The sequence below is a fragment of the Rhyacophila brunnea genome, unplaced genomic scaffold (genome assembly GCF_057557595.1).
Source record: "Rhyacophila brunnea isolate RB1 unplaced genomic scaffold, BYU_Rbru_1.0 scaffold_17, whole genome shotgun sequence".
NCBI classification, from domain to species: domain Eukaryota; kingdom Metazoa; phylum Arthropoda; class Insecta; order Trichoptera; family Rhyacophilidae; genus Rhyacophila; species Rhyacophila brunnea.
Genome location: NW_028232827.1, coordinates 9,209,437 through 9,234,400, shown reverse-complemented (window position 1 = coordinate 9,234,400; position 24,964 = coordinate 9,209,437). Strand labels below are relative to the sequence as shown.

The 24,964-nt window shown below is 33.5% G+C and overlaps 1 protein-coding gene across 1 annotated transcript in view; it reads right to left on the bottom strand.

Annotated features, from left to right (window-relative positions):
• Positions 1–24,964, bottom strand: part of Camta (Calmodulin-binding transcription activator) — a 604,660-nt gene that overhangs the window by 536,096 nt on the left and 43,600 nt on the right. Inside the window, exon 3 of the mRNA XM_085944160.1 lies at positions 12,329–12,420. Coding sequence (XP_085800286.1) covers positions 12,329–12,420 — 92 coding nt within the window. The remainder of the gene's footprint in view (positions 1–12,328; positions 12,421–24,964) is intronic.

The window sequence follows — 24,964 nt, the reverse complement described above, 5'->3', positions numbered from 1 at the left end:
TAAATTGGCTATTTAAACTACTATATATATCGTGTCAAAGCATTGCTGTCATAATAAAAATGTGCGAACATATGTATGGATAATCCTTTGTCATTTTTAAATATGTATCCAAAAATGCTACATCCAACAATTATTATTATTTGTATGAACAATCATGCAAACTCATAAATGACTACGTGAGTAAGCAAACAATGCAATTCCACCAATATAGTGTTACGGTCAATAGAAGACACCTTCGCATATTTTCGATTTTGCAAGCATTGTTAAGAATAACTTTTCTTTTTTTGTGTGTGTGTTAGTTAACTGTCAATAATTCATGGTAGAAATGCATGATATTATTATTAATTTAATTTAATAAAACGCAAAATTTTTCTAGTACTTTTTCCTTTTAAATTAAATCAATAATAACTTTTCTATGGCTATCAATGCAACCATACTAAAATTATTCTAACACTCCTGTGAAAACTTATAATACAAAAAGTTCATTTTCTGTCCCTTGGTGTAGTCCAAATTATTTGGATAAAGTCGAGTTTCATGTTGTAATATGACCATTTCTGAGATAGACTACTGTGTCGTTGTGTCCCCTGCTGGAAGGACCAATCAACGATAATCCCTTTTAAGCGAAAGCGATGTCCCTTTGCCATGGAGAAAAGTTGGGAGATTTAAGACTAATATTTTATTTTATTTGCCTTTGTGTCCGACGCTAAATGAAGTCGTTTTAAACTTTTAAGAAATGTCTTCAACATTAAATTTAATATTATTTAGTATAATCATTCAGCAAAAATTATTACTATCCATGTACATAAATTAACAAATTGAAGAAATTGATTTAAATCATCGTTCCAGCCATTTTTACATCATTAAAGTTTAAAACCCCTCTCTCCTGTTTCCACTCTTTTAGATCTTTAGTCATTTATTATAGCGTACTTTTTCTATACCCGATTATGTCATCGATCCAGCGGTCTCTTGCTCGCTATTTAGATGTTATAATTAGTGCAGGATCCCATAGACTTTTCGTATACATAATATGCGGAACGTATTATAACAATTGGAATAGGTTTTAGGGGTCACAAAGCTATATAATGTCAATGTTGCCAGGCGATATGAGTGGTAAATTTTTTTTTATTGAGGGTTTAATTTTTTTTCTTATAACCCACCAAAAATTGTTCTGAGTTCTTCAATAAAACCAAGACCGAATCAGGGATTGATTGAAAATGCAATAATTGTACCATGCCATTGGCATGGTCGTAGAACGGTTCGTCCTATTTGAAAAAATAAAAATAGCGGGTAGTGCAATGTGTTCAAAATTATCGATTCTTAGGATCCTCCGTGGATATCGTTATTTCATTTATTCACCTACCTATATATGCAACCTACACTGTTTCTGGATTAACCATAATACTAAAACTAATGTCATATGCATAGTTATAGTAAAGAAACCAATCTGGGTGATTCTATACAAAAATGCTACTAAATAAAATAATTTAAGCCAATGAGGATCCTACGAATCGATAATTTTGAACACATTGCACTACCCGATATTTTTATTTTTTCAAATGGGACGAACCGTTTTACGATCATGCCGATGGCATGGTACAATTATTGCATTTTCGGTCTGATTCATGATTCGGTCTTGGTTTTATTGAAGAACTCAGAATATTTTTTGGTGGGTTATAAGAGAAAAAATAAAGCTTCAATAAAAAAAAATACCACTGATATCGCCTGGCAACATCGACATTAAATATCTTTGTGACCCCTAAAACCTATTCCAATTGTCAGAATGCGTTCCGCATATTATGTATACGAAAAGTCTATGGAATCCTGGACTAAATACCTTTTACGTACTACAGGACGATGCGGTGTGTCCAGCGATGTGGTTTGTCCATCTCCATTTCTCGGTATTGATTGACACATCGTGCTATGAATGCTTACCACTTTTGTTTGCTTTTTATCTATATTATCTTTTTTATTTTTCGATTCCAACATAGCCCTTTTTATCCTCCGTGGTTTATGAAAATCTTTTGAACTAAATTCAAGGTCCATAATTCACGCACATATATTAGAACAGGACCTTGACTATCAACCTTTATAAAACTCCCGAACCTTAACTGGGCAGTCCATGTCGAACGCAGTTTAAAAAAAGAAGTTCAAAAAAAGTCGTTGCGAACCGCCCAGAAAAGATTGTGAAGTGGGATGCAAGAGTCATTTTCAACGTTGATGACTGAAGAGGAGGCGCAGAGGATCGCGTCAGCTGGAAAAAACGGCGGAGGAGACCAACGCTCTGGTTAAGATGTAGCACCATCGGAAGAATATGAAAATGAATTATAGATTCAATTGCTTCTGAGTTTTACTATAACTGCGCCTTGTTAAGCTCCAGCATCGTAGCATAGGGTAAGCAAAAGGTCACTCCATTTCTCTCGGTCCATCGACACATCTCGCACCTCCTGTCATACAAAACCTTTATCATTTTACTGATTTAAATTACAATTTTTTGTTGAGAGCAGATTTAATCTTTTTTTAATTACTACAATACGATATAGATTTTGGGCGCCTCACGAAAAGATTTCTTACCTATTTTTACAGGAAGGATGTTAGCCACTTGCTGAAATTAATATGACCATACTTTGAACGACTGACTAAGCCCAACCCGGCATTCAAACCGCGACATAAACACTGTAGTTAGTGAGTTTATACGTCAGCCTTCAATGACTGTCGTAATTATGAAGAGTTCTTCACATGATTTCGACATGACATTGTGTGTTCTGAATGCCGCCAGAGAGTGCGATACTTTGCACCCGTACGCACAAACTTCCGTACACGTATTCCGTTACCATAACCAACCTTACATATTATTATCACCCTACACCAGTTCTACAAAAGCGGGAGGCGCAAAATGTAGCGATGGTTCGAAAAACAGAGGCGCAATCCTGTGCAACTACGCTCTGATGCAGGAACATAACTGGATGCAGTAAGAATGCGATTATAGTAAAACTACACCTAACTCGTATATCATTTTACGTATACCTCTGGGATTATCGGATCCTCAATTTCTATAAAATAACAACGGAATAAAACTAGTTACCTATAAGTAATTTTGAACATAGTTTTTTAAATATAAATAACTAGCCACTGAACCCGGCTTCTCACGAGGTCACTACGTTAATCAATATACATTTATCTTACTTCAAAACAATAATAATAATTAACTAGTAGTAAGTCTTCAATATTAAAATATCTGAATCTAGGCATACCTACAACATGTCAAAATGAAAATAATTCTGACAGATAATTCAAACAAAAGAACATCAAATTACTTAATATCCAATCCAAAATATGCAAACTTTATCTTGATCTGTCGTGAAAATTCATAATTGGAATTGGCAGGAAAGGTATATATAAACAAACTTTGAATTTTTCATGAGATGTCTGTTGGAACCAAGTAAAAAGAGTGAATCAATCAAACAACTTATTAAATTAAACCTAATTACATTTTAACTTTTATATATTATAAATAATATTTTCTTGGTATTTTTATTATATGCGGCAACACCGCAAACTGTAATGAAAAATATTCCACGCGTTTTTTATTAAGTTGGTAAAATAAAAAGCCGAAATAAACACACATTTCATATAGCAACATTTCACCTTCAATAAAATAATCTTCCCAGTCAGAAGCAATATTTTTGCGGAATCCCAAAAACACCGTCGTCACCTCTTGTCAGAGCTAAAAGGCTAACAAATACATCATTTTATATAACATAAAAAAACAAACTGTTTTTCCTTACGTGAAAATGCCTCGGGGAAAGTATATTATATTCCCAAGCAACTAGGATATCGACTGGGCTTAACCAAACTGGAAACAAAACATTATCACGAAAAGCTGAATGTTTACCTCGAATTCATTTTATATTATAAGACACATAATATACCGTACACTTATTAACTTACATGTGGAATAAAAAGACATCTTAAAACTATGTTAGTAAAAATCACTCTACGTCCATAGTAAGTACATCACATGTGCCGAATAAGAAATTGAAGGCTTTACAATCTGAGCCGCTTCCGAGGTTATTTGGCAGATTTTTTACGAGGAATGGACGTTAGCCACTTGTTCAACTTGTCAAGTTCGCGGATTCAAACACACGATGAAAAACGACATGGGAATTTACCAAACCAAGAATACATGATTTTATAAGCCGTGACGTTACCGCCGGGCCATCGCGAGCACCAAAACTAGCGGGAATCGTATCATAATTTCGTTTTGCGTTGCAAAACTATGTGGCTATTTTATATTACGTCAAAGTGTGAATCGGGCCTGAGAGATAATTTTAATATGATTTTATTTTCAAAATCTGTACTTAACTTGCACCTATACGGCGCTCTGATGTTTTTTTTTTATTTAATTTGAAAGTTTTAATTACAGTCGTCTTGATAACGAAATTTGTGATTGGTCATTCATTATACGTCTCACGGCTAACCGTTTGGGTGTTTGTTGTATTCTGAACATAATTTTATTAAACGCTGGAATACAGGGGGTCACATTGACAATGTCTTTGCTAAAAGAAGCCTCTTTGACGTAAAACGTTTGGCAGAGTCACCGCAAAAGAGGTCGCTCAGTCCAAAACACGATGCAAGCGACTCCTGGCGGGTCGTGCGGCATTCATCACTCCGCCGCCATGTTGAGTCCGTGGTTAAATTGCTAAGAATACCTTAATCTTTTGTAACATTACAAAATGGCGACATAGAATGCTAGTATTTCAAGAATGCACTTACCACTATGGCCGTGGTTTTTTTTAAGAAAAACCACTGTATTAAATTTATGATAATAATCACATGAGAAAAATTTGATGAGAATTTTTAATCAGAACTGCCGTACTAAAATTGTACTCATATGCTATGCCTTTGGAAGCATCTCTCTTCTTGGTCGTGCACTCATGGCTGGGGATCGTGACCACATTTAAATTTCGCCATCCTTTGAGCGACCAAGACTTTCGCATACTATGGAATATATCACCACTCGAAAAAAAATCGGTGTGTGTACTTATGTACGCGCGTTAGAAGTTATACTTCTTTGGCGTAACAAAACAAAAACAAAACTTGTGATAACCTAGATTCATCGACTAGCTCTTAATTATCTTGTTAAATTTCACTATTTCTTTACACTTTAACTTATATTACTAAATTATATCGATAACTATTTATCGTTGTTTTTATTTTTAGAGTAACAACTGCCACTATGACGTTTAATAGTTTGTTTCGTAAGGAATTGCAAATGGCCGACAATAATAAAGTCGCTGCCTAGGCAACGGAACAATTATAAACTATAATAGTATACTGTATAATCGTCACGATTGGAGTACCATACCGTGGCGTAATGGTAGCGCGTTCGGCTGATAACCGAACAATCGGTGGTTCGAATTCAATCGAGTGCGTTTATTTTTGTGTGTTACATGTCACACGCCAAAAATACACTCTGATCTGACTTTCTAAACGCGCCTAAAGAAGTATAACTTCAATAAAAACATACCTAGTAGTATATTCTTGAGTTTGGAAAATAATTAGATACCTCTCTATGACTAACCGAATCCCGGAAGCAAACTTCCGTTTCTTTTTATTTTAATGTACAGAATTCTGGAACTGATCCTAGAACCAAGCCTTAGGATGTCTAAAAGCTCTGGTTTATTTCTATTTTCCCCCTGGTTTCTTAACAATGTTCTTTGTCACATTTAAATAAGTAATCGAACTAAATATTTGTTACCCACTCATACATATCATAATTATTATAGTCTTCCCAATAAGATTTTCTTTTCTACAATATATGAAATGCGGGATGTGCAGGAATTGTGAGTTCCGCACATATTAATAACTGGTTATGTAAATATCTTAAAAACGCTAATCAAATTTGACTTTGCGAAATGGCAACATGTAGATTTTGGTTGAATGTATATATAAAGAGAAAATTAATTTATTTTTGCAGCATTTTTAACGTTCAACATATTATTATTATCTTGGAATTGACTTAAATCCTCTGGAGCTTATAAAAGGGAATGGAAGCATTATTAATAAACAGGCCTTGTTAATGTGAAGCACGAAAAATACAAACCTGGCAAACCGCAGGCGTGGAAGGGGAAGGATTTCATGGCTCATGCAATATATGGGTTGTCAATGCCACCGATGCATTCTAAAATTATACATAATCATAATATTGTTTTTATCAGGTAGGTATGTTACCTTAATTTAGTAAGCATAACCTTCTGGGTGTATTTTCGTTTTTTGTTAAAAAAGATTTATCAAATCAAATCAAATTTAAATATTTTACATTTATAATGAACATAACAAATTATAATTTCAAAGCGTTCCAAACATGACATAAAATAAGTGTTAATAATTTTTAAAAATAAAAATACAAAGAAATAATACAATAAGTAATAAAATTAGAAATTAAATAAGAAAAGAAATAAAATAACAAAAATTAAAGTAGATGGAAGAACTTTGATAGACCCTATCTTAAAAACTTATAAAACAACGTCCACCTAAATTCACCCTCACGTAAGTGGAATATATCAATATCCGAAGCGATTTCATTAAACATGGTTATTGCCCTCCCAATTGGCATTACTAATGGCAGGTTAGTTTTGCATCTTGGGAGAACAAGCAACGGATGCCCTCGATTCCTAAGGTAATAATTATCAGAGACATAAGCCAACGCCACGAAGAATGGCAGAATTCACATTTACCACTACTTTCACTCTACCAGCCAATTTTCGGCACCTGGATGTATATAGCCCAGATGACTGCCGGCCTACAAATAATTGGCTCGCGAAGAAGAATAAAAATATGCAATACCGTTTTAGCTGTATATGTGCTTTAATGCACCGCCAAAAATTACAAGACTTCAAAACCCTTATACCCATAGCAAAGATAGAATATAAAACTTGATAGCGATATATTTTTTCGAATTTTCGTTTAGTTATTAAATCAAAGGTCGGAGGCTTATAAAAATCCACTCATTTCAAACGATATAGCAAAAGTTTTCGTCGAAAATTTGAAGAAATAAAAGTAATAATCGTATGTTTTGACTATGTCTCTTTAATATTTAATTATTTATATGGCAATTTTATTTTTTGATTTATTAACGAATTAAATAGCTGAGACATTATTAATTTAAATATGACAGCAATATTTTATGATGTCTTTATTACGTAGTCGAATCAACACATTTTTTGTGTCATTTTTTACAATCGTTTTGATGGAAAATATTTAGTAAAATTAAAAAAAAAACACTATGCTTGCGCTCTAAAAACAAATATTTGCAGTGAAGAGTCGTGGAAGCACGAAAGCAAACACCATTCACAGTTCACGATTTTTATAAATGTCATAGCATTGGTAATAAAAAATGCTATGTTTTTGTTGTTCGCTGATGACTTGAAACTCTTTTTGGAAGTTGTCACCTTGGACGATTGTCGTCAGCTCCAACTTGATATAGATAATATATTAAATTGGGGCAGGCGTAACAAACTAGAATTCAATATTGATAAATGCAATCTTTTATCGTTTACCAGAGCCTCAAAAGTGTTGTTTTTCCAATACTCGATGCATGGCAGAGTTCTGTCACGAATATCATCTGTAAGGGATCTTGGCATTACGTTTGAGAGTAAGCTGACATTTATTAGCCATATAGTTACCATTTGTAACAAAGCGCTTAAAATGTTGGGCTTCGTCATGCGTACTTCCCGGGTCTTTTCAGATGTTACGGTATTAAAACTTTTATTTAATTCTTTAGTTCGAAGCAGACTTGAGAGTGGGTCTATTGTTTGGGCACCGCACCAGTTGATGTATGGCCTTATGGTGGAGAGGGCACAGAAGAAATTCTTGAGACTCCTTTACTTGAGGTTGTATGGATACTATCCGTGGCTTTATCCAACTGACTTTCTCTTAGGCATGCTTACATACTGCAGTCTGCAATTTAGAAGAAATCTTTATTTAGCTACGTATTTTTTTCGACTTATACAAGGTATAAATGAGAACCATTCTGGGCAGTGTTGACCTGTGTGTCCCTGATAACTATCTTTGAAATAGAGACCATCAGTTGTTTATTCTCCCAAGGTGCAGAACCAACCTGCCACTGGTAATGCCAATTGGGAGAGTGATAACTATGTTCAACGAAATTGCTTCGGGTGTTGATATATTCCACCTACGTGAGAATGAGTTTAAGTGGATGTTGTTTTATAAATTCTTAAAATAGGGTCTGCTTAACTCATCCGGTGTACTTCCTTGTACCTATCTAATTCATCTACTGATATATCTCTTTTTTATGTAATACTGTTATATTTATATATCTTTGTTTCTAAATGTCATGTTGTGAACGTCTTAAACTTATAATTTGTAATGTCCACAATATGTTTAAAAAAAATGAAAATTGAACCATAAATAACTATTACTATACTCGAACAACATCTTCTTGGCTACGTGTTAAAAATGTGAACTAACAAGCTCCTCCCATTTTTAACCGCGATTCCATTATAAACCAACAAGCTCCTTCCATTTAGTCGACACCAGCGCCTTCCGGCTTTTGCTTAAATCTTCTTGTTGGAGAGTACCTAAGTTCACACATCTGTTATGTTGCGTCGATGGCGTATTGTGCAGTGGCGGTCTAAGTACGTTGAGAGCCTTTTTGAGACAGAATTAGAGGTCCACTTACAAAAATATTCCTGCGCGATAAACCACCATTAATGGGTGTTCAAAATATATCAATAATTAGGTATGATGCCATATTTTTTGAAGTTATACTTCTTTTGGGGCGTTTGGTAGATACTGAAATTGAGAGCTGCGCGCGCGCACCGTTACAAAAGTGCGCGACAGTATGAAGTTAGCTGCGAATCAGTCCGCTGTATACAAACGCAAGTTTGACAGTAGAATTTTTCCGTTGCCTAGGCAACGAATTTATTATTGTCGGCCATTTGCAATTCCTTACGTAAACAAACGATTAAACGTTAGAGTGACAGATAATACTTTAAAAATAAAAACAACGAGAAATAAATATATAAATTAGTAATATAAGTTAAAGTGTATAGAAAAAAACCAACGGCGCTCCAATAAGCGGCCATTTTTCTTGAGTGTGTAATTTAACAAGATAATTAAGAGCTAGTCGAAGAATCTAGGTTATCACAAGTTTTGTTTTTGTTACGCCAAATAATTATAACTTCTAACGCGCATACATAAGTGCCTACATGCACCGATTTTTTTTTAATTGTTTGATTAATTTGTGAAAAATATGTAATATAAGATTTTGGTACTTTTGACGAAGCGGCTACTTTATTTGCTTCATGGAAAACTGCCGCTGATATTATGGGCAATTTCGCGACTAGTAAGCAGTTATAGTGGTAAATAATGTGTAATAACAATATACACAAATGGCTGTACCAGAAATAATTTCGTAAATATTTGTATGTGTTGGCCCAAATTGATAAAGTTGTCACTTGACGGGGATATACAAGTAGAAGCTTAGTATTGTACAAGTCAAAAGAGGCACGAGAGCTGAAAGATTCTTTGTCCCGAAGCCACGCGCTAAAACTTTTACAAAGTACGCTACTGAATGAAATTAGTTTGGCTTTCGGGCGTCCCGTATTTAGCAATTACTCCCCCTCTCCGTCCAAGGAAACGTTCGCCGCCACTGAATGTGGTGCCTCCTCGGGTCCGATTTATAATTAAAATTATTATTTGTGGAAACTTCGACTTTTCCGGCAAGCTTATAGACATTCTTTTTCACTCTCTTGTTTCAATGCGAAAGTATTTTAATTTAGAAACTTATTGTATAAATGTTTACCGTTTTATCATCAATCAAAAATAAATACTTGTTTTCTTTAATTAATTCTCCTTTGATCACCATTTCGTCTTTTGAACAACAAAGCAATATGAAAAACATGATTTGCATTTAAATATTTTATTAAATTCGTCTGAAAACAATTTCAAAATTTAGTCCACCAACTACCTTCAAAGATATTAGAATAATATTATACCTAGTGAAGTGATATTGCAAAATAATTATCAGAAGTACTAAAAGGTACACTAATATTCTCTTTAGGTGCCTAAAATCTTCAAGTTTATCAAGAACTACGTAAGTTCAATACGAAACATTTTCAAAACCGGTAATACGCTATGGCTCAGTAATAATCGTATGTGATTACGTGTACAAAATGTTAACGGTATTTGAACTAACGTCCACTGAATTGATTCCTCTTCGGGGCTTAGGCCGGAACTGACTTCTGGTGGTCTTATAACTAGAACTTAGCTTAAATTTAGTAATATTATTATGTTGTTGTACAATTGTTAATTATTATAACCAAACAACAGCTCAGTCGAATGTTAGCGTGCCAAAACTCTGAGAAGGTCACACGATTTTAGGTGATAGGGAAAGTGAGAGGAGGCTAATATTGTCGTCGCTTACCTGAGAGTAGCAGGTATCAGACGGATCATTACTCATGACTAGAAAACTATTCTTTTGTCAACACAAGTTTGGGGGGATAAACAACTCAATCCGTGTCAGCATATTGACCGGAGATAAATTCCTTAATATCCATTTCCCGTAGTGTCTAATTATGGCAAACTCAGTAATTAGCTGACTGCAATGATAATTTCCGCAATATCCATATTCCACATAGTTCCATATATCCGATGACGCAAACTCCATATAGTAGCTGACTCAATTATAATAATTATTTCCTAAATATTCTTTTCAAGATATTAGTTCGATTGTGAGTACGTCAATAAATAGCGTATCATAATTCATTGGCCATGTCACTAGAATATAAGTCCCGGTCTGTTAGTATCTCAGTCTCTGTATTGCTTCGCACAACATCTCATTCTACCGAGACTCGGATCTCGGTACAGTATCATAAGTATTGTAACATAACTACTGTAACATACTCTTGTAAGGACTATTTACGCTGCAAATAAAACTCGCTCCTCCATGCATCGGAGCAACCACCAAATCTCGACTTCTTCACACACCATACCTGAAAACCATAGTGGTGAACCCGATGTTCCACACAACCTTCTAGCGGCAAGTTCAGCAAGGAGCAAAGGGGATACGAGACCCTATCACACACGTAATACTTTTAATATAATTTATACTTAACTTAACAATATTTATGGTAATATATAATCGGTAAAACTTTCTATCGAAGTTTCTAATTATCTCGTAATTTTGGATAAATTTGAACATTCTGCGTTGGTTCTGTATTTGCAATGTGATGCGCATTTTCTTGTGATTAATATAATATTATCTCAATGCCTATTATCCACGGTTTACACTGAAATTACAGTTTTAAACTTAGACTATAGATACATCTAGACGCCACCCATTGCATTGCTAAATGAAGCTGCGTGCCGTGCGTTTGGTTTGTGGGGCGAGCGAACGCATTCGTACACAAATGTTTGAGACCATAGACCATTTCGCTAGTGCTCGCACTAGACGCTCAGAAATAAAATATAATTTTCTATTTTTATACGTCATATAGTATTTTTAAGCGGTCAAAATGCAACCATTAGGTAAAGATATCCATAATTTAAGTTATTTTAAAGAAACACTAGGTCACTAATATTAAAATATACAATAATATACAAATAAATTATCACGAACATGTATCAACTTACCTATGAAACGTAATACCATCTTTTTGCTTATCAGTACGGTATTTTAATACAACACACAGAACCATATTTTCTACTTAATTAACTAAAAATGTTTACTACCGACTTTATGTTTAACACAAAAAAATATCAATTTTAGCAACACGCGCTCGCAGATTATCGACGTTTAGCTATGGAACAAACTAAGATTTGACGGTGACACCACAGCAAATCATCTCACACATCTGTAAACCTTGTATCTTACTCTAGCGCGTGTCGCAGAGATTATAAGGGTGCCAAATACTTTCTCACTCGCACTTATGCATCGTTTTTGTTCAGGCCTTGGTTTTAAATGTTTCTTCGAATCCAGAAGATGGACTTGTTATGTTGAGAAAATATCTATCCACCATTCCTCGTGAAAAACATTATCAAACCTCCTCTGGGAGCAGCCTAGATCCATAACAGAGTGTATGTATATGAAACTATTATATTATATAAATATTTTTGTCGAAAACTAAAATATACATAATATAGAAAAAAACTTTGCGTAAGTTTTCAATTTATTTTTTACACGCCTCGACAAGTATTCACACCACCTAATAACCAGGCAGATCGCGGAATAAGTTGAACCCTTATTCTATTTTTTTTTTACAAAATTTTATCATAATATATATTTTTTTAAATATCAAGGACTAACCTCATTCGTGTTCCACCTGTGTCGCTGAATAGGGAAGTTCTCTGCCTTGGGTAATGTTTCCAGGTTTTCAGGTAACTTGATTGGTTCGCCATCTGTTGGAAATAGAAAAATATATATATTAATAACAGTCATAAAATTACATACATATATGTACCGGAAAAATGGTGAAAATGTATAAAAGTGATTTTCCATTGTATAGCCCGGCATGTGTAGGTATATTGTATAATTATATCTAATATATATATATATATATATACGGCAGCCCGGTGTCTTCCATCATACCTAAATTAATTACTGGTTACATGTTAATTGTACGTAAAACATTTCACCGTGGCACAGTTCACCGTGAGCTTTCTTATCGGAAAGAGATTACCGTATACTATACGGTCTCCAATTTTATTAAATTAATTCAATTTTTTGAATGGCTGATTTTGGCAAAACTCATGAATTCAAGAATGAAAACCTAACCTAACCTTACCGAACCTAACCTAACAAATAATCCAGTATATCGGCTATTTTTAAAATTTGTTTGGTGCTGGCTTCCTGTAAAGTGTAAATCGATAATAACCGTGTTTTATTTACACATGAATTTTATGTCAGTACGGACGGGCTTTAAAATACAGCCATATATTTCCGATACAACATTTCACGGTGAAGTGTAATACGGCGAACTGCATATGTACAAGTTTCCGGACACGACATTTATTAGGCCTATTTGTAAGAGCTGTTTCCCTCTCTCACAGCCAATGGCATGTGGAATAGCTTAAGTAGTTTCCCACCCAATTTATATCCACGATCAATACTGCTTAGAATCTCATTGACTTCCCAATTAAGTGAGTCGATTAAATGAAATTAAATTTTGCATTATCTATCCTTATATCTCCGACTCTCATTATTTCCTCGTTTTAGAGAGGGAGTATACAATTATACATATAAAAAAGTAAAAATTATTAAATTGATAAACTATCTCACTTAGTAATGTTATAAGATATATGTATCTAAAACAAACTCCTATATCCTTATAGATAAACAGCAACGTAAAGTATCTATAATAACAGTTTATATTTTTTAAATATTTGACACTATCAAATTTAAATTTAGTGTGTCTTTGATAAAAACAAACGCGCGAATGAATATTTTTAACGGACATCACTATCCAATTGCATTTTCTCGTGATTTATTTGAAAATAAACATCCGATTTTAAATGATATTTTATTTTTTGTTGGAGTTTTGGCATTTACTTTAAAGTTTTTATATTGGCTCTACAATTCGATGTGGAACTTGGCCTTCTCATGAAGAAGTTTCTTAACACATTTTTTTACGAGATATGAATGTTAGCCACTTTCTCAACTCATTAAATGCATGCTTTGGCTCAGAACACATATTGAAAAACCAAATGTGAATTTGACAGATCTGGGGTTCAATCTCGAGACCCACGACTTAATAAGCGGATAAGTCACCGCTCGCTTATCGTGGGATCTAATTGCGAGAGCCTATACAAACTTGACTTCTTTTGAAGCGCCACACGGTGGCGCAGACACGTCTGAATACGCATGAGTCTCGAACCGGACGTCAAGTATAAACGTATCTCATCTAAATATATGTAAATACATGTCTTGCGGCGTTTAGGAAAACGCTTCTAGAAAACGCTAATTTGTAAAGTCTTAGCATATGATAACAACTAGGGAATCCAATCCCGAGCCAAAATTTTGATCCCGGGATTGGCATTTTTTCCCATAGTTAATATAATTTTTTTATATAAGTATACAAATTAATAATAACATTGATAAAATCGGTCAAAAATAAATCTTAACGATTTTCATTTATAAAATTTTGTGTTTATATTATACGAGATTGCTGTTTCTGATAGTAAAGACTCAATGAATGGGTTAGCGAGATTTAATATAGTAAATCAAATCATGGTGTATGGCCTCTCCGCTTCATAAATCTAATAAGTCAGCCAAATATGAAACTTCCGTAAAACGTACGAGATGATGGTGGAATTACTTTGTTAAAAGTGCGAAGCATTATTTTTTTCCAATCTTTCTCATTTTTATTAATTTATGTGAAAAAATAAAATGAATTGGCAACTTACACATGGGTAATAAATCAAACATCATTCAAACTCAGTTTATTTCTAATGTAAGTAGTTATTTGTTATTAAAAGTATTTTTTCTGTTATATTTTATTTTCCATAAAAATTGATAAAAAAGTCAATCCCGAAAGTTTCGGGATTATGTTTACCAATCCCGGGATTCATAGGTATCGAAAACAGTTCGGGATCCCGGGATTGGAATCCCTAATAACAACGACCACCACAGGTCACAGGGCAGATGTTCATTTCAGGAACGGTTTGTATATAGTGTTATGCGGAGTTTCCGCAAGTACCGGAATGTAATTAACCCAGCCGTATTAATGTATAATATAAATTATCAAATATTATAAATTGTCGAATTTATTCATAATATATTCAGACAATACTTGATATAACTAGACATGTACTGCCCCCATAAGCAAAAAGGCAGCTATTCATTTTGTAGTAAGTAAGTACCTAGTGTAAGTAACATTTTGAGATAATGAGACATTTAGGTTTCTTCAACTCTTCTTAAGAAAGTGTTTAATAATGTGGATGACTCTTTTGATTTATGGTACATAATTATATTATAGTTGTTTTTAAAATCATTAAACTTACATAAACTATCATTTAATATTTAAAATCTTAGTATTTGTTTTTTTATTTTATATTGTGACTAATAAAACATAGTATGTCACTATTCATAACTAGGAAACCTGTATATAACTGTGAGTGTTTGTTTTTGCTTATGATTCCTGATTAAAATACCTACTTACTATACAGTTATATGTAGTAATGCAGTATTACATAGTCATCATTCAAGAAGTGGATTTAATTTTGGTGCTTATCTATATTTTGATATAATTATTACTATTAATTTATTACACGTTAAACAGTGATATATAATTTCAAGTAATTTAATATGTACAAATAAAACTATAAATTGTTGTTAACCTTTATTAATCATGGAATTATATTAGTTTACAAATACAAGCAGGATACGATGATAATTTTAAAGCTTAAACATTAGTTCTTATTGGTAGGAAGATTTTCTTAAAATATTAAACGATTGGATGGCATTACTTCTGGAAGTACTACACTACTGTCATCATGGCTCACACATGGCTCTGACAGGGCTCTAGGCTGGGGGCCCGGGCTGAGGAGGGCCTGGCGTGGCTAGTTAAGTGAGATATAGGTACATACACGACAAATTTGCTTTAATGGTAAAAAAAAGTCGCCTACGGCGCTATTATATAATATAATGAGTATTTACATGATTTGCCATGCAATTTGATTTGATATGAAGGTTGATATAATTAGTTAAATGATAATTCATATGTAGACTTTTTTATTATAATTATTTTTAGTGTGTTTCCTTAATATAAAAATGGCCATTTATCCAACAGGTATGTCGAAAGGTCGAATATTACTTGACCACCACAAAGGGGGGGTGGCGATTAGTGCTTCATAATATGATACTGAGTGGCGACAACTCAATAAATCAAGTGGATTCATTTAAAAATATACGAAAAACTCTTAATTTAATCTCAATGAATCCTGGGTTTTCGAGGAATATCATTTGGGGAACACTAATGTGAAAAAATCACACTGCCCTTCAACTTAGCGATAGGTAGGGGGGGCCTCCAAACATCCTGGTCTGGGGGCCCGCTTCCTGATGTGGGGGCCATGACTGTCATCATATATATAAATTATTTATTTGATTTATACACAAATAATCAAACGTTTCAAATTAATAAATTGTTTATCTCCTATTGTGCCATCCCCTGTCGCTGGTCAGCTACCATCACTGCCCGGAATAAATAGTTCACGAAATCTGCACTCGTTCCAATCACAAAAATGCAATGCCTTTCATGGATACTGAGCTGGGTAATGCTATACTTTTCATTGCACTATCAAGTTTTAATACTACGCAGAAGTTAGCAGTCAACTCCCACTCGTTTGAAGACAACCACATTCGTGACATCGTATATCCTAGAAATTTTAAGTAAGTGTGTGTACGTTTCCAAAAATCATCCGTTCTATAAAAATATAATTCCTACGGCAATCCTACGGTGTATGGTTATTCAATTTTCTCCTTGTCCGTGACTCTTTCTTTTGGGGTGAATTATTCTAATATATACCCTAATAATTACGCCTAACAATCATTAATTACTGTTTCTACATAATATTATGTCTCTCTCACTAACAATAATATTATATTTAAATTCTAGTGGATGTGTAGTGGTCAATGACTTCGGGCCTTCTCACCATTATTTCGACAGTGTAAGAATTAGCGAATCATTTAAATTATCGCTAGCAGCGGGTCTATTCTATACAAAAGGCTGCTTTCGTCCGCTAAAACCGCTAACTAGGGTATGTTTGTATCAAATTAATAACACGTATTGTAACAATTATAATTAGCCGGTATTAATTGTTGCAATAAATGATATATTTTAACGGCATGCCCCCTGCCTGTGCTAAAATTTAGAGCATGATCGATAGAGAGAGAGCGAGAGAGAGACAGTTTCGACTGATTAACTGAATACAATGCAATTACAATTATAATATTTCAATATAAAATGTATGTAACAAATACTAACACATTATCACGTTAGCACGTTAGCGGTCGATAGTCGCATTTTGTATAGAATAGACCCGCAGGTCATAGTACGCACCGTGAGTGTAAAACCAAGGCATCGGCAAATTTTTCAATTTCGAGATTAAATACAAAACAACTGCAAAAGTCGTGAACTTGATAATGTAAAAGTGAAATAACTGAAAGAACATGCAATATAATGTAGATATAAACCAAATATTATGGTTATTTTTTAGAAACTCTATTTCTCCTAGAAAACGAAGACTTCAAACCCTAATATATCCAAAATGTTTGCAGATGCCTTGGTTTTACACTCACGGTGCGAATTGTTGATTAGTTACTCACTCTAAATACCTATTAGTATCTATCATAATCTCGGCCCGATTAGTAAGCTTCGTGTAAGTCGCTCCCTATTCCACCGAGTTCGGACCTCGGGACAATATCATAAGTATTGTAATGCCGGGTCCACACTGGCAACATGTCGCCGGCAACCTCGTTAAATTTTACGATAATTATCATACTCATCGTAAAATTTAACGAGATTGACGGCGACATGTTGCCAGTGTGGACCCGGCATAACGTAACGCTTTTGTAACACACTTGTGTACCAACTGTTTACGCTGGAAATAAAACTCGCTTCTGCATCCATCGGAGCAACCACTACCAAATCTCGACTTTTTATCTCTCCTCCTGACGACTCTCCATCTACACCCCTGCTCGTTCACTCCAACCACGAGACTCGTAAAAGATTTAAGTTTTGCACTATTCCAATTGAGCCGTTTTTTGCGACCCGGGTTTCACCTTTCGGCATCTTCAGGCACTATGTTTATTTGTGGATTTGTTATGTTGAAAAAAATATTATAAAACAAAAAAAGGTATCATGTAAGGACATTATTGAATATTAATTGTTTAACTAATAACTTTTTAAAGACTGATATCATAAATATATCTGATTATTCTGATTAGTTAACGATATTAAATTCTCAATACGTTACCATTGTTCCCAGAATAGACGATTTTACACCTCTTGAGTGTAGTATTGTAATTGTTTATAATTATTACTAATTATCTATTAATGGGTATTGACGATTTATATGCTAATCAACTGTATTATTAGTGATAAGGTTGGGTTGGGTGAACACTTCAACTATTTATACCTAATTTGTTTGTTATATTTTTATTGATGATCCTTTACTTAATATGTAGGTATAATTTGTTATATAAGTTAGAGTTAACTGTATCCGTTGTCAGTGTGTGTTTGCCTTTTGGCGAGTGCAAATGGTGCCTGAAGATGCCGAAAGGCGAAACCCGGGTCGCAAAAAACGACTCAGATGGAATACTACAAAACCTAAATCCATTAGAATTTAGATTCAAATTCCATCAAATACCTTCGGTCGATAGTATTATATTATAAATATTATATTTGTTTCTTGTCGCCAACTACGAAATAGATTCTTAATTCGATACCAAATAATATTTAAACTATACCTGTAAATTGTAAAAACTACTTAACAAAATATGAAGTATCAATCCATGAGAAACAATCGTGCAATTATCAAGAGTTTTTTTTTTTACTGAAATACACAGCAGCAATCTCTCTAACGAGTCATGACTGTGTGCTCCATTTAGATGGATTTTTCATATGCTCTTTCTTTGGGTAGAACAAAACCTACTATATGCTTCGATACCGGGATGCCATATGACAGTGGTGTAGGTATCTATCTAAATATACGAACCGGTTGTTAAAATCTATGACTTCACCTGGGCAATTTAGTATTGTTTCAAAATATCATAGGTATTTGTTAGTTTCTGAAACTAAAAAGTTATTCAATCTTTTTTGTATTAAACATACCTACATAATTTTGAAAACACTTCTGAGAAAATATAATATTATAACCAATTGAAAAAATCTTTTTGAAAAAAGTAAGACCCCCCAGCAGGAATCGAGCCTGCATCTCTCGGGTATCGCGCCCATGCACATAGACCACTATGCCAAAGGCGTCATACTTAATTGCGATAAATTTTAACTAATGGCTTTTAATGCTCTCTGAAACGCTTTCAAAATTGAGCTACTATTGACAATTTTTTGTTTTCTTTATAACTGGTACCTACCCACAATTTCACCGATAAAGCATAAATTTTGATGCCAAAGTGAATTGTTTGAATATTTCAAAATAAGAATATTCGTTAACTTATCATTTATTTATTTTTAATTTCAGACTGATTAGATTGATTCAGCAATTATTCCCTCAATACCTACTCTGGTTCAAAATACGTACATTGATTGAAAAACTTCATCCTGGTTTTACCCAGCCAGTAGGATTTGAATATGTGGTCTAACCAAATCACTCTGTACCATACCCGCTTTTAGTTGGACGTGTCTCGAGACATGAAAGGTGGTGTAGGTCATAATCCATGCCTAGTAATGTCTCAGGAGCAACTATCCAAGACATAGCTTGCCGCACACTCATGTGTGAAAGTAATCACTTTTTGCTTATAAGCCAGTCAATGCCATCTCCCTCGATTTTCGAAAGTGAAAATGAAAAGATGCTGTGACTTTTTTTTTCGTCTGGGTTCGGGACTTGGAGGTGGATAAATAACACACCGGAATCGTGGTCAGAAACGACGAATTTTATTTGCGTTAGTATCTACTAGGTTACTACATTTTATATATATTTTTTTAAGGAGGACGAAATGTATATGTTTACGATTTGGCAGTTTGCAGCGTTCTGTCGCGCCAAAAAAAAAAACGGCCGCTTACGAAGTGATACCAATGCGGCGTTGCCAATATGAAATTATGCCGCCAACCATTACAACGTTGCCGGTTTATCATTATTTATTTTCGTAATCAACCCTTACTATTTGTCGGCTTGGTACCGTTTAGGGCTTTTCCAGATTCACACATCCCCAAATGAGGACCCATTTGGGAGTGTAACACCAACCAACCCAACTTACACATTATCAGTCAAAAACACATTTATTTCTCAAAATTCGTACAAAAAATGTATTCAATGCCGTGTTCACACTGGCAATAAGTTTCTGGAAACCTCATTAAATTTCACGATAATTATCAAAATTTGTTTGACCAAAAATTATTTTAATCGAAATTTAAGGGGGGACATGCTCGTCGAAGGTCAAAATTGAGTTTTTATTGTATTTTCAAACCATGATCCTGGACACTCCTTAAACGTTGTAGATAATCTATTTATATAATTTTGAAGCCTTATTATCCTTTATAGTTATTTTAAACATTTGATGACTGCATATGGAATTTTTGTTACATAAAATAGTATTCTTTTAAACCTCTCGCTCTAATGTTTTAGAATAAAGTCATATTTCGGTACATAGCTGTGCAGTGGTGTTAAGATTTTTTACTTTTATTAATTTTTAAACGCATTTATAAAACCATTAGTATAATTTATTACGAGATAATTTTTGTAAAATATTCACGATAAAAAATTATTTTGATAATCTCTGTGATCCCAAATTTGACAAGAATTAGGCATTTTATTATACAAAAAATCGGCAAGATTAACACATTTGAAGATGATTCTAAAGATACTTATTATAAGCTATGTCTTTGACCATTCTAGTGTAATAAACATCTTATGAATAATGATTGCTTTATAATAATTATTGACCTAAGAATAAGGTAGTGTTTTATTGAAATACGCCATTTCTTTTGTCATTCCCTAGTGATTAAGCTACAACATACGGCCGTAGCCATAAATTGACAAACTATAATTAAAGTAGGGAGTAAAATTATGTTAACGCGCGTGTTTGAACATGTACCTAACCAATTTTTAAAATTTTTTTTTTTAACGGTACATGTTCAAACACGCGCGTCAATATCATTTTACTCCCTACTTCAATTATAGTTTGTCAATTTATGGCTACGGCCGTATGTTGTAGCTTAACCACTGGGGAATGACAAAAGGAATGGCGTATTTCAAAAAAACACTACCTTATTCTTAGGTCAATAATTATTATAAAGCAATCATTATTCATAAGATGTTTATCACACTTGAATGCTCAAAGACATAGCTTATAATAAATATCTTTAGAATCATCTTCAAATGTGTTAATCTTGCCGATTTTTTGAATAATAAAATGCCTAATTCTTGTCAAATTTGGGTTCACAGAGATTATCAAAATAATTTTTTATCGTGAATATTTTACAAAAATTATCGCTTAATAAATTATGCTAATGGTTTTATAAATGCGTTTAAAAAATAATAAATGTAAAAAATCTTAAAACCACTGCACAGTTATGTACCGAAATATAACTATATTCTAAAACATTAGAGCGAGAGGTTTAAAAGAATACTATTTTATGTAACAAAAATACTTTATGCAGTCATCAAATGTTTAAAATAACTATAAAGGATAATAAGGCTTCAAAATTATATAAATAGATTATCTACAACGTTTAAGGAGTGTCGAGGATCATGGTTTGAAAATACAATAAAAACTCAATTTTGACCTTCGACGAGCATGTCCCCCCTTAATGAGGCTGCTATTAACTTGTTGCCAATGTGGACGGTCTCTTTAGATTTCAACATTTTCCGTCACGTATTTCCAATATCAGCGCATCTATTATATACACAAGACTGGTATATGCCGATATCGGCAGCTATCGAGGGTAGTTGTTTATTTTTTGTATCGAAGTATTAGCACTCATTTTAACAATTACAATAAGTTACCCGTCTAAACAGTCAAAACTGTCAACCTTGCTCTAAATTTAACATAGCCAAGAGAGGTGCTGTTAAAACATAGCACCATGGGCCCCACATCGTGAATCGGGCCCCCAGGCTAGGATATTTGGCAGCCCCCCTACCTATCGCTAAGGATAAAGGCAGTGTGATGCTCTACAGTAGCGTTTTCCAAATGGTGTAAGCGGGAAAATTAATGTGTATGTTTAGTGCTTTATTATAATATATTTTAATACGTCCATTTGAATTATGGTGATGTCGAGTATTGATACACAATTAAAAATTGTATCGTACAACCACAAAACTTTAAATAATAAAATTGTTGAAGGACTTTTTTTACTATTAAAGCAAAATTGTGATTTGTGTTTATCTCACTTATCTGGTAGACTCGCCTCGCCGGGCCCCTCCTGAGTCCGGGCCATCAGGCTAGAGCCCTGTCACCCCCCCCCCCTTGTGGGGACCATGCATGGCACTTATTGTAACAATTACAACTACCTTATTGTAATTGTTACAATAAGTGCTAATACTTCGATACAAAAATTTAAAAACTACCCTTGATAGCTGCCGATAGCGGCCTATAGCAGTCTCGTGTATAGAATGGATGCGCGATATCAATTGATAACTCTAGACAACATTATATATTATATACCTTCTGCAAATTAAGGTTGTGATAATTCATTTTTCAATGGTATCGGATTGATACCATAGTTATTCAGTAGGTAACCAAAATCGTCACAATGTGTAAATCAGTAAACATTATTCCAACCCCAGAGACCTAAGATGATGCTAAAACGTGAAAGCCAGTCACAAATTAAAAAATATAAAATTAAAATTCTATATCAACTCAAATTAAAAATAAATCTTCCCACCCCGCAGCTTCACTCGATAGTACTAGTAATTTATTTCATAAGAAATTAAAACGAAAAACAATTTTGGGGTGCCTTGATAGAATTTTGGAGTGTCACTCGAACGCCACTGGAATAATCCTAATAGTATAAGACTCTTGTGCAGTGTTTGAAATTGGAGCACAGCTGCTTCTTGAATTTTTATTTAGAATAAATAAAAGAGGGGAGGCTAAGCTCGGCAAATACACTGCAATGGAAAGATAACCTAATCAATTTACTTTTAAGAGAGGACCATCTGTGGAGACCGGTGTACACTTAAATTGTATTACCCCTTTCGTTAGGATAAAAATATTTATTTTTTCTAATAAGCACTCCTTTCCGAGTGTAGGTTTTCCATGCAAAAATTTGATAATTTTCAATTCGAGAGTGTCCGTTTCTACGGCTAGATTTTATGTTCTCTTACAAGACAAAATTCGAAAGATACATGAATTAATATATAAATAATTACAAGATAAAAAGAACTTTTTATTTACAACGTTTTTAAATTTTCTATTGAATCATATAAACTTGACTTGACTAGCTTAAACGATCAAAAAAATTGTACTTGATAGAAATACTGAATAATGAAATGTCATTTCATATTGATTTTTATAGTAACGCACGTATATATTATTTAAAAATTTAGTTGCTAGGACCAACCAATAATGGTATCGAAATAACTTTTCATACAAAACAGAATTAACTAAAAATGAATTCAACTCTACTTAAAGATGGCTAAAAGTATTAAAAATGCATTGGCATCGTGTTCTGATATATTCTAAAAGTTTCAAATGTCTAGCTAGTCGGGAAGTTAGTTAAAAATCGATTGCAAGATTTTTACTGGACAAATAAGAATACGATCTAAGAAAAACGTTGTAATAAGAAAACAGTTCCGTAATATACCAATAAGATCAGATGCTAAGTGATGTTTAAATTAATAATGTCTTATTGAGTAATTAATTATTGGATTGATTTCTCCTGCAGCATAAACAATAACGTTATATGTATGACATAAGTGGCGAAGGGTGGAGGCAGGCTTTTAAGAACCAACATAAATAGTGCACAGTAAACTTTGTTAGTCAAACGTATTTGTTTTCATTGAACTAATACTACAATATGTACACAGTGTTCGTTGTTTTTAAATTCAATTAAACCCTGCTTAATCCAAGCCATAGTAGATAATAGTCAAAAATATTCGTTTATCTATAAAATATCTAAAATTGTGTATGGTTAAATGGCATAATTTTAGATATTTTATAGATAGAAGAATATTTTTATCGATTATGGTTTGGTTAGGTAGGACTAAATGAATATAAAAAACTAACCCACACCATCTATAACATGCATTCGTAATTCAACAAAAACCAAAAAGTATGACCGAAAAAATGTGCACCATTTTTGTCCGATTGCCCTTAGCATACCTAATTTATTATGGTATAGTTTAGGCAGAGTTTAAATATATTTAAAAAAAAAAAAAAAAAACTAACAAACAAACACCGTCTGCAAATTGTATCCTTATTTCAATGAAAACAAATAAGTATGACCGATAAAGTTTATTATGCACTATTTATGTAAAATCTAAACAGCCTACCTCCACACCTCGCGACTGTATGACATTAATATTTCATATTTCATGACATTAGTAGGTACTACGTTTTTTTGTCAATTGCATTTTTTCTACATTAGGTACTAGGTACTTATAATTATTGAATACCTTACACTTGTACTTTGTATTATGGCACATTGGCTTATCAGTAAGTTGTGCCGTAATCAATGACGTCATTACTGTTTTCATTGAATAAATAAATCTCGTCTCCGTACCTATTTAACTATCAAAAACAAAACAAAAATACTTTGGAAATTATTACTTACAGTACTTCTCTATGTAATTTAACTCAATTTAATATAAGCTTATACGCTATGTACTCTTATTACTAAGGTGATATGAGTAGAGTTGGGTTTCAGGAATTTCCCGACGGGAATTCTCGAGAAATTTTCGAGATTTTCCATCGCGAATCTCGAGAATTGAAATTTTTAACATTTCGGGAATTCCCGGATCTCGAGAATCTTTTCTTGGGATTCGGGATTTCTTTATTATCAAATATTAATTGAAAAAACGATTTTCTATATTAAAAAAGTGGACAGAAAACACAACGTTCTTAGACTGATCGGGGCATTTAATTTTAACACAATTAAGCCAACGTCGACTCAAAATGAGCGCAATTTGTGCAACATCAGGGAATTTTGCGTCTCAAAAGCGTACGCGATTGTCAGATGCAGCGATTGACAGTGTTTTTTGAAATTCCATTTTAATAAGTAATGTTATTAATTATTTTTGTTTTCCTACTTCTATTTTGTTTGTCTTCTTA